The sequence below is a fragment of the Balaenoptera borealis genome, assembly GCF_965194805.1.
Source record: "Balaenoptera borealis genome assembly, chromosome: 1".
Taxonomy (NCBI): domain Eukaryota; kingdom Metazoa; phylum Chordata; class Mammalia; order Artiodactyla; family Balaenopteridae; genus Balaenoptera; species Balaenoptera borealis.
In genome coordinates, this window is record NC_138860.1 from 21105039 (window position 1) to 21123723 (window position 18685).

The 18685-nt window shown below is 35.9% G+C and overlaps 1 protein-coding gene across 8 annotated transcripts in view; it reads right to left on the minus strand.

Annotated features, from left to right (window-relative positions):
• Positions 1 to 406: 406 nt before the first annotated feature.
• Positions 407 to 18685, minus strand: part of TAF1A (TATA-box binding protein associated factor, RNA polymerase I subunit A) — a 34304-nt gene continuing 16025 nt past the window's right edge. For 5 of the 8 annotated variants that reach the window (XM_082349554.1, XM_082349553.1, XM_082349552.1 and 2 more), the window contains exons 6-11: positions 14366 to 14496; positions 13465 to 13623; positions 6790 to 6856; positions 5602 to 5725; positions 3929 to 4083; positions 407 to 1432 (exon numbers count right to left, since the gene is read on the minus strand). In XM_082349554.1, coding sequence (XP_082205680.1) covers positions 1320 to 1432; positions 3929 to 4083; positions 5602 to 5725; positions 6790 to 6856; positions 13465 to 13623; positions 14366 to 14496 — 749 coding nt within the window. In that variant the 3' untranslated portion in view covers positions 407 to 1319. Of the gene's footprint in view, positions 1433 to 3214; positions 3343 to 3928; positions 4084 to 5601; positions 5726 to 6789; positions 6857 to 13464; positions 13624 to 14365; positions 14497 to 18685 lie in introns of all 8 variants that reach the window. The other 3 variants (XR_014233152.1, XR_014233151.1, XM_082349556.1) reach the window with 3 other exon arrangements.

Below are 18685 nucleotides of genomic sequence, written 5' to 3' on the forward strand. Positions count from 1 at the left end.
GCCGCGGAGCGACTGGGCCTGTGAGCCACAACTGCTGAGCCTGCGCGTCTGGAGCCTGTGCTCCGCAACAAGAGAGGCCGCGATAGTGAGAGGCCCGCGCACCGCGATGAGGAGTGGCCCCCGCTTGCCGCAACTGGAGAGGGCCCTCGCGCGGAAGCGAAGACCCAACACAGCCAAAAAAAAAATAAAAATAAAAATAAAAAAACAATTCTGTACATATAAAATATCGAATTAAATTATTGACAAAGCATAATTTGTCCCCTAATTTTCTGACAGATGGTTTGAAATTGGTAGGAATATATAAGCCAATGGGGAAAACGTGTGGTTTGCCATCTTAATATCGGACTTGCTCTGAAGTTAGGGAGCCTTCGTGGAACTCAAATACTAGTTATCTGAACAGTAAATGTATATGAGCCAAGACAGCTTTCAAGAAGCACTTACTCCACCAGTTACCACAACGTATTATAAAGCTCAGCTGATATCCCAGGCAAGTTGTCCTTGGCTTCTGAGCGAAGCTTTCCCCGTGGGCTTCCTGTACGACCCTGGGACGCGACTTCTCCACTGTCCAGCTACCTACTGCTGCACTGCGTTCCGGTTTCCAAGAGAAAGGAGAGGCGCACAGTAGTTCTAGAGCACGTCTTAGATTGCTGTGCCAGGCAAACATGCAAACCAACCAGGCTGGAATCCTTTAAAGTCAGGCCAGTGCCAGCTAAAAGCAACCAGGCCCCTCTACCCTCTCTGACCCAAATGAGTCCTCCAGAGTCAAAGGTAGCTCTCTACCAGAGGTCACTTAACCCCACACTGCCATGTCTTACTACCAAAAAGAGAAACAGGAGGAGTTCTTTTCTAAGTCCTTCTCTGTTTCCTCAACAGAACTCATCACCAATATATTCTTCATGGTGGTAAACCTAACATGGATCATTGAGCATGTAAAAGAATACACATGTTCATTTAACAGTCCCACAAGTTATATTTTATTACACAATTATCAGAGGCAAATTATCTGCAAACAGCAATAACTGCTGTAGAGCTATATGCTCTGATTAAACAAATATATTTTTATTTGAAGATTATTCCTTAATAAATGTTACATTTAACAGTACAAAAAAAAGAAAAAATATATTTACAAAGAGCAAAGGCAATGAGACTGTTTCTCTAGCTATAACGGATAGTAAAAGAAAATATAAAAAAATATAAAAATAACCTTTTCATAGCCAAATAAGCTACCTTCTTAAAATACCAAATAAATAAATACATTTAAAGCTATCAACTGAGTTACTACTCTGTAGCTACTAATCTGAAGTAACTAAAATTCAGTATCAGAGTCCTGGATTTACAATGCTGTATTTTTTCACTGATTTCTTCATCTGCTTAATTTTCTTATTTAAGACTTGATGATCTTGTTTTGAAATATTCCGAAAATATTTACAACCTAAGAAACAAAACAAGGCAAAATAAACAGAAAGTTTTAATACTTATCATCAAATTCTTCAAGTATTTTTCTACATTTTAAAAATTTTGCTTCAACTCTGGCATACTGATGATTATAAAAGTAGACGGATTTGTATTACCTACACCAATATGTCTAAGCCCATTCTCAGAGCTGTCACCAATGAAATGTACTGCTTCCTACATACAAAAATATTTCTGATCCATCATAATTAAAGCATATACTTTAGCTTGTTTTCTACCTTCCCTCCTAAACCTTAGTTAAGGTGATATGCATATTATATATATATTCATATATTAAATGAGCCTTCTCCAGAAGCAAACTACTAGAGCTTCCTTCTCAATGATAAGTTGGTAAAAGAGCCAAAGACACATCTATGACAATAAGGAAGTTCTCTGTAGAAAACCCTGATGTGAAGAATTAGAATAAACAAATCATAGATTAGAAGAGATCAAAAATTTAATCTAGCCATTCCCGCCATCTAGCAGGCAGCTGGATGGTGATCATGCAGATGTGCCAAAGGTGCCAAAGGTGCTCATCACAAGTTCTACCTGCTTTTCATAGTCTTACAAAGCTAAGAGGATCACTAGTTAAGTATTTCAGAGACGTGAATCAAATTCCTGTAAGAAAAATGTAAGCTGGATATTATAAGAGATTTTCTCTATTTAATAAATGAGACCATAAAAAAATAGGAAAATTAATTTTATTACAGTCTCAGCTTGCATTTATTCATATTCTCTGGGAAATTGCTGGAATATATATATTGTACCTAGAGTAACAATTTTATTATCCCTGAAAATAGTAGGTGAGAACTGCTAATATTTTATTAGCTGGGAAGCAGTGGTGTGTGTGGTGTTAATATAATACTTTGTGTTGCTAAACACATCTACCACTTCAGCAAAAACAAAATACTTTGTACACAGATTTCTGCTTCTGTCTAGAATACAGAAAACTGGAAAAAACTCTGCTACCAATCTAACACAGAGAAAAAGCCAAATAAACTACCATTCCTAACTTCAAGCCCACCGAGCTAAAGTCACAGGGCAGCCAAGCAGCCTGAAGTGCTGGGAGGAAAGGCCCCTCCAAGGAGAAGCGGGCCTGGTTCACCCTGAGCAGAGCATGGGAGGAAGGGCAGCCACGGTACCCTACTCCAAGCACAAAGCAAAGGGAGGCCACGACGAAAATTCAAATCCCAGGATGTGATGAGGGTAACCAGATCAAGAACAAAACCCAGCACAACTCCCAATAGACTGACTCAACCCCCATACTAACACCCGGAAAGAAGAAAAGGTGAGCCCGTTCTCAGACATTTTATGCCTGATATTCGCAGGATACCTCAGAATGTATAAAGCACTTTGATGTGATGTTTGTGTGATGCTTACAGCAATCCTGTAAGCAAACGGGGCATGTGTTACACTGCCCATCTCAAACAGAAGGCTCCCAAAGGTTAACTGCTTGACCTAAGTGACCTGGCAAGTAAGGGAGAGAATTGGAAAGTTAACCCAGGTCTTCAGACCCCACTCAAACACAGATACCTTTTGATATCTGTACCAGAAACCTCTATACTCATGAAGTAGAAAGTCACAATCCAAATCACATTTGTTTCTTGTCATCAGTACATCAGAGAGAAATTTTTAAAACTACTTTCATGTTTACTAATCCCTTTCCTCCCATAAAATCAGTATCTTACTAATCTTAGTAACCATCTGAAACATTAACTGAGAATACTAATTCTAAATCAATACAAATTATATCTAAACCGACCTGAAGAATCTCTTTAGGATACTTTAAACTCCCTGGCCACACACTGCTTACTCATGGCCACTGTGAGGTCACTTTCTTCATCTCTGGACACGTTCTGTGGCAGTCTCATTTCAGTACTGGCTACCTTTCTATATTTCAGTGGTACAAAGCAGGTGAGCGTTTTAACAGCCAAGATATTCCCCAAAGAAAAGACCAATTTCCCTTTCTTTTAAGAGGACTTTTAAGTAAGTTAATAGGAGGTATTTTTTTTTTCTTTTCTGAAGGGAAGAAAATGTCTCATCCTTACAGCAACAGGTAAGTAAATATAAATAACAAAGCTGTCATAAAAAAATGAGGTCAATAAAGAATATTTTTCTATGTCTAATATAGTAGACAAACTCAGTAAACTTTCTCTACAGCACAGCCAAATGGTCATTTGCTGTGAAAACGGTGCATCCTTTATCTTAATGGCCCCTAAAGATACTCAAGTTAGAGCATAAAAACCAATGATGATGAACAATATGAAATCACTGTTTCTAATCCATGGAAATTCACTACAAGCAGATCACCTGGCCCGAATTCAGTATTCATTTTTCCACTCAGCAGTTATTTTTCCAGCATCTAATACCCTTAGATACTGTTTGGGTAAACTCTAATATGAATGAATGGTCACGCTTTGTAATTTCAAAATCACCTGAAAGCTACGGCTAGATAAAAAGAAAACAAAACATGTACCTTTTCCTAACAATAACCCAGCTACAAAAGCTTTCTCACAAGCCAAAGCTTTATCTTCCTTCCAATCATTTTTTGCCCGAAAGTAGCTGAAGTGAAAGCTTGGCCACCAGTTTTTCCTGGAGTTCCACTCTTCTTGAACCCAGGCAAGATGACTCCTGGAAAAGAAAAATGTTAAAAGGGAAGGTCACTGATGAAGACAGACCTATAGTGTCAGAATCTGAACTTAAGTAGGGTCTGTGGAAAGATGACAAGGAAGATGTTTCCAAACTAGCTTCTGAGTATGGCCATGGCATAGCACACGCATGAAAGCAAATCCTTTTTCGTTCTCTTTGATATCCACGTCCCATTTTCCATTTAATGAAAGAGCCAGTTCAGTACAGCACAGCAGGTAACAGCACAGACTCTAAGGTCAAAATCTCAGATTCAAATCCCAGATCTTCCATCTACTATCTATGTGATCTTCGGCAAGTTGCTTAATCTCTCTGAGCCTCAATTTCCTTGAGGATATTAATGGTGCCCATCTCGTAGCATTGTTAGTAAGATTAAACTGGTCTGTAGTATATCAAGTGTCATATAAAGCTCTTTGCATGCTTTATATGGTACAAAGTAAATTTTCAACAAATGTTAGCTATTGTTATTTATTTCTTAAAAGTTACTTTAAAACCTTACTTTAAAATTATATGCTACAAAGAATTACTATCCAAATTGAGATGGCATTATTATACAAACACAGGAACACATAGGTTTGACAGTTGAACCCAGGCAATGCTAAGTATTCATCAATAATTTAATAGAGCAAAGACTTATTTAGTACCTATTTGCCCCTGTGGCAAAACTTCTAGAGGTTTAAAAAGTGAGCAGCACATTTCTCTGCCTTCAAGAACCTTGGGGTTAGTAAGGGTTTGTACAGTGCTTTAGATTTGGAAAGTGGTTTACAGTGAGTACATCAACATATCACACCAAAAATACTTCCTAATCAAGACTGTTCTAAGGTCAAGTCAGGTCTGAAGCCTGAAGCAAGTTCCCACTGATAATGAATTTCCTAAGCAACTAAAATGGATATAATAAATCAATGAAATTTAATTTTTGTGATATCCTTTATTCTCTCACACACAAGGTAAAAATGACAAGGGCCACTCCTTTTCTTTTACTCAAAATGTGGCACTGATGATTATTTTGATCAGAGGGATAGCTTTAGATACCCAGCTCACAAGGGACTTAATAAATATTTGCTGAATGAATAACCGAGACGATTTTATGAGGTCCTAAAAAACCCACTGAAAATGACTGAGAACAGTTGGGAGAAAAGCTGCTTCCCATGTGATCTTACAAGTTGATGACACAAATCACAAAAAGCTTTACAAAGAATCTAGTGAAGAGTGGAGGTGACCCCTTCTGGTCCCTATTTCCAATTAGAAAGCACAAACTTAGCTCTTAGCAGAGTAGTGGTAAGGGCTATTACCCATTTTGATAGCACAAAAAATCTGGATAGAATTTTTGTATGTTTTACTTGTGACTTCCTATTTCCTGTTCTTCTGACATACTCAGAAGAAAACAGCTGAAGACACAGTTCAAGAAATCCAAAAACATAAACAAAGAACTTTATTAGCTAAAAAATTATAAAACATTATTTATGCTGATCCAGTAATAAACACTGTATGTTTCTTACTTACCCCATTAAAGTCTGTCTGAGATATTTTGCCAAATATTTCCAAGCAGTTATATTTCTAGTGCATCCAGCAAAATCTAAGACTCCAAATAATACCTCCAACCCCAGTTTATGGTGTTCTTCATTTTCTGCAATGGTCACAACAGCTAGAGTTTACAGAAAGCACTGAAGAGCGCAAAGCTAAAAGATTATATTCCACTGATAAAGTACCACTGAATCATAAGCCTTCTAGTTTGATTAACAGTTTAAAACAATTCATTGTGATCATACTCTCCTGTGATGAATCTGAAGAATTCGATAATTTAGTCCACATTAATGAAGGCAGGGTGGTGAGTCTGATCTCTATATGGTTTATACTACTGAGAACATTACTTAAGGTACTGGCCCTATTTGGGCATTTTATATATGTTCTCTTCTATTAGGAGAAGAACCGAGGTAGTCCCAGTACCTACTGGACTTAACAAGCGGATTTCCTATGAAGAATTATGTTCTTTTCTATACTGAGCTGAATCCCAGTAAAGATTAAAATGAGCTGAATCATATAAATTGAAGCCGTTTTTCTTTTGCAACCATTGTCTAAATTCTATAGCAGAGGTCAGCACACTTTTTCTGTAAAGGGCCAGACACTATATAAGTTTTGCAAGCCTTACAGGCTGTCATAACTACTCAACACTACTGTCGTAGGGCAAAAGCAGCCAAAGACTGCTTTTATATTTATGTATATAAATAAGTGGACATGGCTGTGCTCCAACAGAACTTGATTTATAGAAACAGGCAAGAGGGGACTTCCCTGGTGGTGCAGTGATTAAGAATCCGCCTGCCAACGCAGGGGACACGGGTTCGAGCCCTGGTCCAGGAAGATCCCACATGCCACGGAGCAACTAAACCCGTGCACCACAACTACTGAGCCTGAGCTCTAGAGCCTGCGCACCACAACTACTGAAGCCCGCGCGCCACAACAAAGAGTAGCCCCCGCTCGCCCCAACTAGAGAAGGCCCGGGTGCAGCAATGATGACCTAATGCAGAAAGAAAGAAAGAAAAGAAGGAAAGGAAGGAAGGAAGAAAAGAAAGAAATATTAAAAAAAAAAAAAAAAAAAAAACAGGCAAGAGGTGGATCCGGCCCATAGCCACAGTCTGCTGAGCCCCAGTCTACAGCTTGTCTGCACAAAGAGATTTAAAACAAACTACTTACCTGACTTTCTCAGTAATCTATGGAATTCTAACATCAGTTTATGAGATGGTACAATCTGATACAAAATCTGGAAGAAAGGATAATCTTGTAATTTTTACACATTCGAAAGGCGTTTCTCTAATTTCAGCTTACTTTCAAATAAAGTTCTTACTATCTAATATGCCCTCAGTAAAGGAATCAAGGATTTAAAAGATACTTTGCTTTTATCCAGTTCAATTTTGGTATAGAAAGGTGTTCTAGGTAAAGCTATTTAAAAAAAAAAAATCCCTCCTAATAACAAGATAGTTGGTTGGGAGGGTGGGGGGATGTGGATAGACGGAGACTTTTTATTTTCTCTATACTTATACTGTTTACCACACTTAAAAACTTAATTTCTTTTCAGTAGCCAGGACTGAGGAAAAAAATAAAGAAAAAGAATCAATATCACATAGGAAAGAGATTTAATATTTATTGATCACAAAAGGTCACAGAATATACAAAACAAAACCCAAAAAAGGCAAGGCTAGTTATTTTGGGAGATTGTGTTCAGGAACACAGTACATTAAGAGTATTCAAGTCAATGTTTTTACAATCTTTTTACACAACAGGGAGAAGTTAAAGGTTTTTCTTTCTAAAAATAGGATGGACAATTTTTATGAATATGCAAAAAATAAGATTGAAAGTATATTTCTCACTTAAACACATTTAATATTAGAGATGAATTTATTCTGTCTGCTGCTGAGGTAATTTAACCTTACACTGAAATAATTTCCCACAAAATGAAAAGTAAATTTGTTAATTTCTCTTAATAGTTTTTAAATAAGAGATCAATCAACATGATCAATATACCAATATCAGAGAGTATTATTAAAACTCAGTTTTTACAAAATCACATTTTTTTTTTGATTTAGGGAATTCTGTACATGGTTCAATTCACTTAGATTTTTAAAAAATATTGAAATATAACATATGTACTAGAAAGGTACACAAATCATGAGTGTGCCATTCAATAAACTTTCACAAGTTATACACATTCATAATTAGCACCCAGATCAAAAGACAGAACACTATCAGAACTCTGGAAGTCTTTCATCAGTTTTGTAAAATTCTTAGCCATTGACTCATTAAATATTGCCTTTGCCTGTTTGTTTGCTTCTGAACCCCGTTCTCTCTCTCCTTTCCCTGGGCTCCAATTACAAGTAGTTCAGACCTTTCACCGAGTCCTTCGTACACTCTTTTCCACACTTTTTATCCTTTTTGCTCTTCCTTCTTTAGCCTGATTTTCTACACAGTTCATTAATTCTCTCTTCTGCTATGTTCAATCTATTTAAACCCATTTATTGAGTTAATTTCAAATATTGTATTTTTCAAAAGGAAAACCAGAATTTCTCTAAATCTATCTTGTCTTGAAGATAAGTGCTGAATACAGTTATTTTCTGTTCCATTTTTTAAAGTCTTTTCAAAACACCATTAATGATTGACAACCTGAGTGAAGTTCAGCATCTTGCTTTTGTTGTAACTGTCCTTAGTATTTTCTTGCACAAATGGGTAAAGAGAAATCTTGGAGAGTAAAATTAAAATAGCAACTTTAAAAGTATATTATGCAGTTTGCAAGTAAGACTGTGGTACTGATATAAAGATAGACATATAAATCAATGGAACAGAATTCAGTGTCCAGAAATAAACCATATATATCCATGATCAATTAATTTTTGACAGTGGTGCCAAGACAATTCAATGGGAGTATGAAAATTCCTTTCAACAAACAGTGCTGGGACAACTGGATATCCACATGGCAAAAGAATGAAGCTAGACCACTACATCACACCACATACAAAAATTAACTCAAAATAGATCAAAGACCTAAAGGTAAAAACTAAAATTATAAAACTCTGAAGAAAACCTAGGTGTAAATATGTGTTACCTTAGATTACACAATAGTTTCATAGATATGACACAACTAAAGCACAAGCAACCAAAGTAAGAACACTAAATTGGACTTTATCAAAATGAATCATTTTTGTGCTTCAAAGAACACTATCAAGGGAACTCCCTGGTGGTCCAGTGGTTAGGACTCGGCACTTTCACTGCCGAGGGCCCGGGTTCAATCCCTCGTGGGGGAACTAAGATCCCGCAAGCCGCACCACTCAGCCAAAAAAAAAAAAGAACCATTATCAAGAATGATAAAGATAACCCACAGAAAGGAAGAAAACAGAAAATAGTTGCAGATCATATATCTGATAAGGGTCTAGTATTCAGAATATATATAAAGAACTCTTACATCTCAACAACAGAAAGATAAGCAACCCAATTAAAAAATGGGCAAAGGAATATTTCTCCAAAGAACATAAACGAATAGCCCATAAGCACATGAAAAGTTGGTCAACATCATTAGTCATTAGGGAAATGCAAATCAAAACCACAATGAGATACTACTTTCCATCTACTAGGATGGCCATAATAATAATAATAATACAGTAACAAATATGAGCGAGGATGTGGAGTAATTAGAACCCTCATGCGTTGCTGGTGAGAATGTAAAACTGTGCAGCTCCTTAGCAAAACAGCTTGGCAATTCCTCAAAAAGTAAAACAAAGTTAGCATATTCTGGTGATTCAACTCCAAGGTATGCATACCCTTTCAATTCAAGACAATTGAAAACGTATGTCCCACAAAAAGTTTTACACAAAAGTTCACAGAAGTATTATTCATAATAGCTGAAAAGTAAAAACAACCCAAATGTCTGTCAATTGGTTAATGGATAAACAAATGTTGTATAATTCATACAGTGGAATAATACTGAGACATAAAAAGGAATGAAGTATTGACACATGCTACAAAATGGATGAACTTAAAAATATGCTAAGGGAAAGAAACCAGTCACAAAAGGCCACATATTGTATGACTCCATTTATATGAAATGTCCAGAATAGACAAATCTATAGAGACAGAAAGTAGATTAGTGGTTACCTAGGGTTTGGGTGGAGAGGGTGGGTGTGGGCTAACGGGTACGGTGTTTCTTTGGAGGGTCATTAAATGTTCTATAATAGATTATGATAATGGCTGCACAACACTGTACATATACTAAAAAAAATTGGATTGTGCATTTAAAACAGTGAATTTTATGTTATATAAATTCTATCTCAAAAAAGCTGTTAAGAAAATGTAAAGTGCCTTGAATCAAGAATAAACCAGATTTTCTTTAAAAACATTTTTTTAAGTATTATGCAGTAAAACAAAGCCTGTTGAAAACTTTATAAAATGTACAGTTTCCACATCTGAAGGTTTGATAATGTCAATTTTGATGACTATACAAGTACAGATTAGAGCTAACTGGCTTTTTAAAAGGAAGATTGGTAGAAAAGGATTTTTCTCAGTCCTTTGTATAGGCTGAAAAGGACCTTTCTTTTTCTTATTCCTCTAAAATATGATTAGAACCTGACCATGAAATATATAAAGAACTCCTAAATTCAATAACAAAAAAATGAAACACCTAATTCAAAAAAAGGATGTAAACAGACATTTCTCCAAAGAAGGTACACAAATAACCACTAAGCACATGAAAAGATGCTCAACATCACTACCATCAGGAAAATGCAAATCAAAATAAAAATGAGATACCACTGCTTTGTACACCTCAGGAGACCTATTATCAATTTCTTAAAAAAGGAAAGTAACAAAGTGTTGGTGAGGATGTGGAGAAATTTAAACCCTCATGCACTGCTGGTGGGAATGTAAAATGGTACAGCTGCTATGGACACAGCTTGATCGTTCCTCAAAAGGTTAAACAAAGAAGTATCATATGATCCAGCAATTCCACTCCTAGGTATATACTTAAAATAACTGAAAGCAGGGACTCAGACACGTACTGTACACCAATGCTCATAGTGGAGTTACCCACAAGAGCCAAAAACTGAAAACAACCCAAATGTCTACCAAGAGATGAATGGATAAATAAAATGTGGAATATATTTATATAATATATATATAATATTCCATTATATATATATAATGGAATATTATTCAGGCTTAAAAAGGAAGGAAATTCTGATACATGTTATAACATGGATGGATCTCGAAAACATTATGAAATAAGACATAAAAGGACAAATACTGTATGATTCCACTTAGATGAGGTTCCTAGAACGAGCAAATTTATAAAGAGACAGAGTAGAATAGAGGTTGCTGTATGCCTGAAACTAACACAATATTGTAAATCAATTATACTTCAATATATTAAAAAAAAAAAAGTAGAATAGAGGTTACTAGGGGTTGGGGGAGCCGTACTGTTTAATGGATACAGAGTTTCTGTTTGTGATGATGAAAAAGTTCAGGAAGTAGACAGTGGTGATGGTTGCACAAAATTGTGAATGTACTTAATGGCAATGCCATTAAAATGTGCACTTGAGGGACTTCCCTGGCGGTTCAGTGGTTCAGACTTCGAGCTTCCAATGCAGGGGGCGCAGGTTCGATCCCTGGTCAGGGAACTAAGATCCCAGATGCCACATAGCGCGGCCAAAAAAAAAGAAAAAATGTGCACTTGAAAATGGTTAAAATGGTAAATTTCATATTACATATATTTTACCACAATAAAAAAAAATTTTAAGGAATACCATATACAGTGACAATCCCAAACTTGAAACACTTAGGGGTAAATTTAACAAAATATATACACTAAAAACTACAAAACATTTCAGAGAGAAATAAAATACCTAAATTAATGGAGAGACATACCATGTTCACAGTTTGGAAATCTCAGTATTAGTAAGATGTCTATTCTCTCAAAATTGATCTACAGATTCAAAATCCCAACAAGATATTTTTGTAGCAATTGACAAGCTGATTTTAAAATGTACATGAAAAGTCAAAGGACCTAGAGAAGCTAAAAGCAATTTTGAAAAAGGACAAATTTGTATGACTTTCATGACATGATTCCAAGACTCGCTGTAAAGCTACAGTAGTCATGATGTGCGGTATTGGTATACGGATGGAAATACACATTACTAGAACACAATAGAGTCTATATGCATGGTCAATTGATTTTCAACCAAGTTACCAATGTAATTCAACAGGGAAAGGACAGTCTTTTCAATGACCCTTACCTCACACTACACAAAAAAATTAGCTCAAAATCTGTCACAGACCTAAACATAAAACTGTAAGACTTCTCGAAATAAAAACACAGAAGAGAATCTTCATTATCTTGGAGTGGGCAAAGATTTCTTAGACAAAAAATACTAACTGTAAAAGAAAAACGAGTAAATTGAACTTAATCAAAATTAGAAATTTCTGCTCTTTGAAAGATACTGTAAAGAAAACAAAAAGGCAAGCCACAGACTGGGAGAACATATTTACCATCCATATACCTGACAAAGGATTTGTACCCAGATTATATAAAAAAACTTCCAGGGCTTCCCTGGTGGCGCAGTGGTTGAGAATCTGCCTGCCAATGCAGGGGACACGGGTTCGAGCCCTGGTCTGGGAAGATCCCACATGCCGCGGAGCAACTAGGCCCGTGAGCCACAACTACTGAGCCTGCGCGTCTGGAGCCTGTGCTCCGCAACAAGAGAGGCCGCAACGGTGAGAGGCCCGCGCACCGCGATGAAGAGTGGCCCCCGCTTGTCGCAACTAGAGAAAGCCCTCGCACAGAAACGAAGACCCAACACAGCCATAAATAAATAATTAATTTTAAAAAAAATGGTACCCATTCTCACAATTTAAAAAAAAGCAAAGAACAAAAACAAAACAAAACAAAAAAAACTTCCAAATCAATAAGAAGACAAATAAGAGAAACTGAACTTTCATACTTTGATGGTGGGAATGTCAATGGTGTAGTCACCTCAGAAAACTGTTGGGCAGTTTCTTAAGTTAAACATATACCTTCCAGCAATTCCACTCTTAGGTAACTACCAAAGAAAAATGAAAATATATGTGCACACAAAAACTTGTACATGAATGTTCACAGTGGTATTCATAATAGCCAAAGAGTGAAAATAACCCAAATGTCCATCAAGAAGTGAATGTATAAAAATGGAATAATACTCAGCAGTAATAAGGAATAAATTATTGATACAATAATATGGATAAATCTCAAAAACATTCTACTAAGCAAGAAAATCCAGACCTAAAGAAAAAAAAGAGTACATACTGTCAGATTTCATTTATATGAAATTCTAGAAGAGATAAAACTAATCTATAGTGACAGAAAGCAGATCAGTGACTGCCTGGGGCCAAGAGTACATGAGCGGCTTGGTTGTAAAGGGAGATGAGGGACTTTGTAGGGTGATGGAAATGTTCAATATCTTGATTATTATAGTGTTACATGGATGCATATATTTGTTAAAATGCATCCCAGTGTACATTTAAAATATCTGTTTTATTGTATGTAAGTTAAATTTCAATAAAGATGATATCCTAAAAAAAAAAAAGCAATGCAGAACTTTCCAACCAGGGTGACAAACAGTTTCTGAAATACTGATCCTCTCCCCTCCGCCTCACTTGGGCAGAAGATGGGGGAATGGTAGTGATGGGGGGGTCTGCCGGGAGCCTGAAGCCTCCTGTCTTTACCTCAGTGTACCATACATACACTATCATTTTCTCTGGATGCTATAACATGAAAGTTGGAAAGCAGTGACCTAAGAATGTCTTAAAGTAGATCCCCAACCCTGTTCAAACACCAACAAAAAAATTCTCTACCTTAAGTACACTTATCAGTTTCTCTCTTGGTGCCTTCTCTCTCTTTAAAAAGTTGTATAAGTAGATATGAGCATTTGGATTTGATGGGAACTTTTCATCATAGGCGTAATTGGTAAGCACCTCTCGGGCTCCATCTTGATCCCCATAGAATTCCAGCATCTATATAAAATAAGTCATGATATCTTAGCTAAATTCTGTAAGATAGCTATATGAAATATCATGTACAACTTAACTTTATTGATGAGCACAAAAAAATTCATACAACTGAAAAACAGCATTTTATAGGGAACAATAGTGATGCCAGTTTTTGCTTCCACCAGCATATGTTACAACCTCCATAGAACACAGAAGATCATAAAAAAGGCCTACATGGTTTCCCATTTTTCCCTTATCATATTTTGTTACTGAAAAATGCAGCAACTTCAACATAAGAAGTGTTCCTATGAGAAATAAAGTCTTCAAACGATGCAACTAACCTCAGTGCCCTACATAACTTTAGCCACAAAAGGAGTGCATAAGGAATTACAATTCCTTTCCTTTCATTCCTTCCCATCCTGACACAGGAATTTCCAGATTCACTAGCATACGGTTGCAGAGATTATCTTCGGACAACATAATTATCACTTTAGCACTAATGAAACTTTCAAAAAGCAAGGGACTTCAGCATCCATGGATACTGAGGGACTACTGCATTTGGCCATGACACATTATCCAGTGGTGAAAATAAACGCAGCAACATTTACAGTATATTGGTAAAATAAACAAAAATTATTCAGACCAAAAAAAAGCATCATATTCTTTTTATTTTTAAACAATTTTCTCCATTAGTTGCTTTCTGATCAATAAAGATTAAGCTTATAACAAAATGAAACTAATAAAAACTTATGAAAAGTTTACTTACCTCTACATAACTCTTCACAAAAGGGTCCCAAACTCCAGGAATTTGAATCAATGCACAAAGGTTTATAGATGTCTTCCAGCTGTGGTTGAGCATATTCTGGGATGCTGTGTTGTAAGCATAATCATCCTCATCTGTCCAAAGACAAAAGATTTTTTAAAGTATTCAGTACTGAGAACTTCTGCAGAATCAGTAATCAATAAACTACCCACAAGAAAAGCTCAGACCCTGATGGCTTCACTGGTGAATTCTAACAAGCACTTCAAGTATAGTACTAATTCATCACAAACTCTCCCCCTAAAAAAAGGACAGAGAGAAAACACTTCCCAACTGATCTATAAGATCAGAATCATCCTGATACCAAAACCAGACAAAGATGACACAAGAAAATTACAGACCAATATCTCTTATAAGTATAGACACAAAAATTCTCAACAAAATACTAGCAAACTGAATCTAGCAACACATAAAGTGGGATCTATTCCGGGAATGCAAGGTTGTTTAACATCTGAAATCAATTAATACAATATTTCAAATCAATAGAAAAATGACAAAAACCTCATAACCATCTCAACTGTTGCAGAAAAAGCATTTGACAAAATTCAATAACCTTTCATGATAAAAACACTGAACATCTAGGAAAAGAAGGAAGTTCTTCAATCTGATAAAGGGCATCTTATGAAAAACCCACAACTAATATCAGAATTGATGGTGAATGACTGCAGGCAAGAGAGAATGTCCTCTCTTGCAACTTCTATTCAACATTATAATGGAGGTTCTAGGCAGGGCAATTTAACAAGAAAACAATACAAACAACGTCCAGATTGGAAAGGAAGAAGTAAAACTATCTCTACTTGCAGATGACATGATCTTGTACACAGAAAATCCTAAGAATACACTAAAAACTTATTATAACTAATAAATGAGTTGAAAGTTGCATAATATAAAATCAACACACAATAATCAATTGTATATCTATATACTTGCAGTGAACAATCCAAAAATGAAATTAGGAAAATAATGCCATTTACAATAGCATCAAAAATGATAAACTACTTAGGTATGAATTTTACAAAAGAGACATAAAATTATAGTCTGAAAAGTAGTATTGTTCAAGGAAATTAAAGAAGACCTAAATAAATGGAAAGACATCCTGTGTTCATGGGTTGGAAGATTTATTAAATTAATCTATAGCTTTAATGCAATTCTTATCAAAGTCCCAGCTGGCTTGTTTGCATAAATTGACAAGCTGATCCTATAATCCATATGGAAATGCAAGGGACCAGGAATAGCCAAAACAATCTTTAAAAAGAACAAATTTGGAGGATTCACACTGTGACCTCAAAAGTTACTATAAAGCTACAGTAATTAAGACTGTGATATGGACATAAATATGGATATATATAGATCAATGGAAGAGAATTTAGAGTCCATAAATAAAACTTCATATATGGGCAACTGATTTTTGATAAGGGTACCAAGACAATTCAGTGGGAAAATAATAGCCTTTTCAATAAATATGTTGGAACAACTGAATACCCACATGCAAGATAAAGTTGAACCCCTACCTACCTCACGTGATATAAAAAAATTAACTCAAAATGAATTTTAGAAAAACAACTGTAAAACTATATAACTCTCAGAAGAAAACATAAGTCTAAATCTTTGTGACCTTGGAGTAGGCAAAGGTTTCTTGGATGCGACAACAAAAGCACAAGCAACAAAAGAAAAAACAAACTAAACTTCATCAAAATTAAAACCTTTTGTGACTCAAAAAACACCATTAAGAAAGTAAAAAAGATAACCCACAGAATAGAAAAAAAAAACATTTCCAAATCCTACACCTATCTGAAAAGGGACTTGTACCTAGAATATATAAAGAACTCTTATAACTCAATAATAAAATAATAATTCAATTAAAATAGGAGAAAAGGATCTGAATGCAAATTTCTCCAAAGAAGATATACAAATGGCCCACAAGCACATGAAAAGATGCTCAACATTATTAGCCTCTAGGGAAATGCAAATCAAAACCACAAGATACTACTTCACACCCAGTAGGATAGCTGTATCAAAGACAGATAATGGCAAGTGTTGGGAAAGACGTGGAGAAATTAGTACCCTCCTCATACACTGCTGGTAGGAATGGAAAATGGCACAGCTGCTTTGGAAAACAGTCCAGAGGTCCCTCAAAAGTTCACAGCAACATTATTCAAAATAGCCAAAAAGTGGAAAACAACCCAAATGTCCATCACCCGATAATGGATACATAAACATGGTATATCCATACAGTGGAATATTAATAAATAAAATAAATAAAAAGGAATGAAGTGCCATTACATGCTACAATGTGTGTGAACCTTTAAAAACATTAGGCTAAGTGAAAAGAAGTCAGTAACAAAGAAGTCAGTCCTACATATTTTAGGACTCCATTTGTATGAACTGTCCAGAATAGACAGATCTCTAGAGACAAAAAGTAGTTTAGTGGTTGCCTAGGACAGGAGGAACTGGGGAGAGTCGAGAGTTACTGCTAATGGCTATAGCGTTGCTTTTTGGGGTGATAAAAGTGTTCTAAAATTGATTGTGGTAACGGATGCACAACTATGAATATTCCACAAACCACTGAATTTATACTTTAAGTGGGTGAACCATATTAAGAATCAGATCTCAATTCTCAATAAAGCTGTTGTTCTTAAAAAAAAACATGAGATTACCACACCCAATAAATTGGGTGACATGAAAACTCTGACAATAACAAACAATGAGGAGAAGACAGACAAAAGAAAGCCCAAATCAGACTACTAGTGGAATATAAATTGTTAACCACTTTGGAAAGAGTTCAGCCTGTTATACAGTAAAGCTGAAGACATACATACTCTGTGACAACAATTCTACTCCTAGAAATACACACATATGTGTATCACTACACGTGCCCAAGAATTTCAAAGCAGCATTAATTACAATAGCCCCAAACTATTAACAACCTAAATGGCCATCAATATATAGAAGGAATAAATAAATTCCATGAATATCATACAATGTATGGTTTTACAACAATAAAAATGAACAAACTAGAGCTAATTCAACTATATGAACACATGTTAAATGCTGAACAAAATATGCAAGGCCCCAAAAGAATATATACAGTGTGAATCCAAATATGACACTGAGATATAGGCAGAACTAAATTACAGATACATACTTGAGTGGTAAAAGTATTTAAAGAAAACAAGGGAGTAATTACCCTTGAAGTCAGGACAGTCTTCTTGAGACACTGGGAGGAAGTGCGATTAGGCACACGTGGGGAACTTTTAGGGGGTCAGCCATGTTGTGCTCCCTAATCTGGGTGCAGTTACACGGATGTCTGCTTTATAATTATCCATTCTACCAGACATTTGTTTTACACACTGTTTCGGGATATATTTCACAACCTTAAAGGTTTAAAAGGAGAATCAGTCTTTCGAAAGCAACAGCTGATAGAAGCACAAACACTTTTTGGTACCAGTGCCACTTTTTGGCCAAAAAAGTAGCCCCCACCCCCAAACAGGGATTGGTATTCTCTTCCCAGTGGATCAATTGAATAAATATCAATATGAACCTGGAAATGAAGTGGTAACAGGAAAGTAGGTATGAAATGATATCAAAAAAAAAAATGGTTAAGAAATAAAGGCAGATCCCTGAGTAAGTACAAGTTAGGTATGGATTTACCATGGAAGGGGATTCCCAGCCACCAAGTGCCTCAAAGCCAACGAGCACAGGCCACAGCAGCAAGGAAAAATCCCAAACCAGCTCTGAGCATACATTCACATGCTCCATTCTTATGAGTTGGTTATACAAAACCAGTCCTAACTTTTTTTCTCATTAAACAGACACATGAGGTTAAAGACCATCTAAAGAGTGCCACATATTATCCCATCTTTATCTCTTGTTGCTACAGAAGAGTGTCAGCTGCAGAAGGTACTGAATTATCTATCCATGGCAGTGATGGTGTAAATGCCACATTCCAACTGCTTTAATCATCATATATTTGCTTGAGTTCTACTTAAAGTGTAAGAAGAAAAGTAAATACTGACTTTAAAACTTACCTAAATCAGTATCAGCAAGCCTTTACGGCAGGCATTATGGCACGGTTAGCAAAAGAAATAGAGGACAGATATATGACCTCAAAAGACTGATGAATCTAGACAGGGAGATACAACACAAAACACACATGAAAAAACTTAGAATGATTAAAAAGCAAGAGGTGAAGAGCCAAATGATATAGGCTGAACATGCAGCTGATACGTTAGACTTAAGGTAAAAGAAGGCAGGGTCTAATGAGTC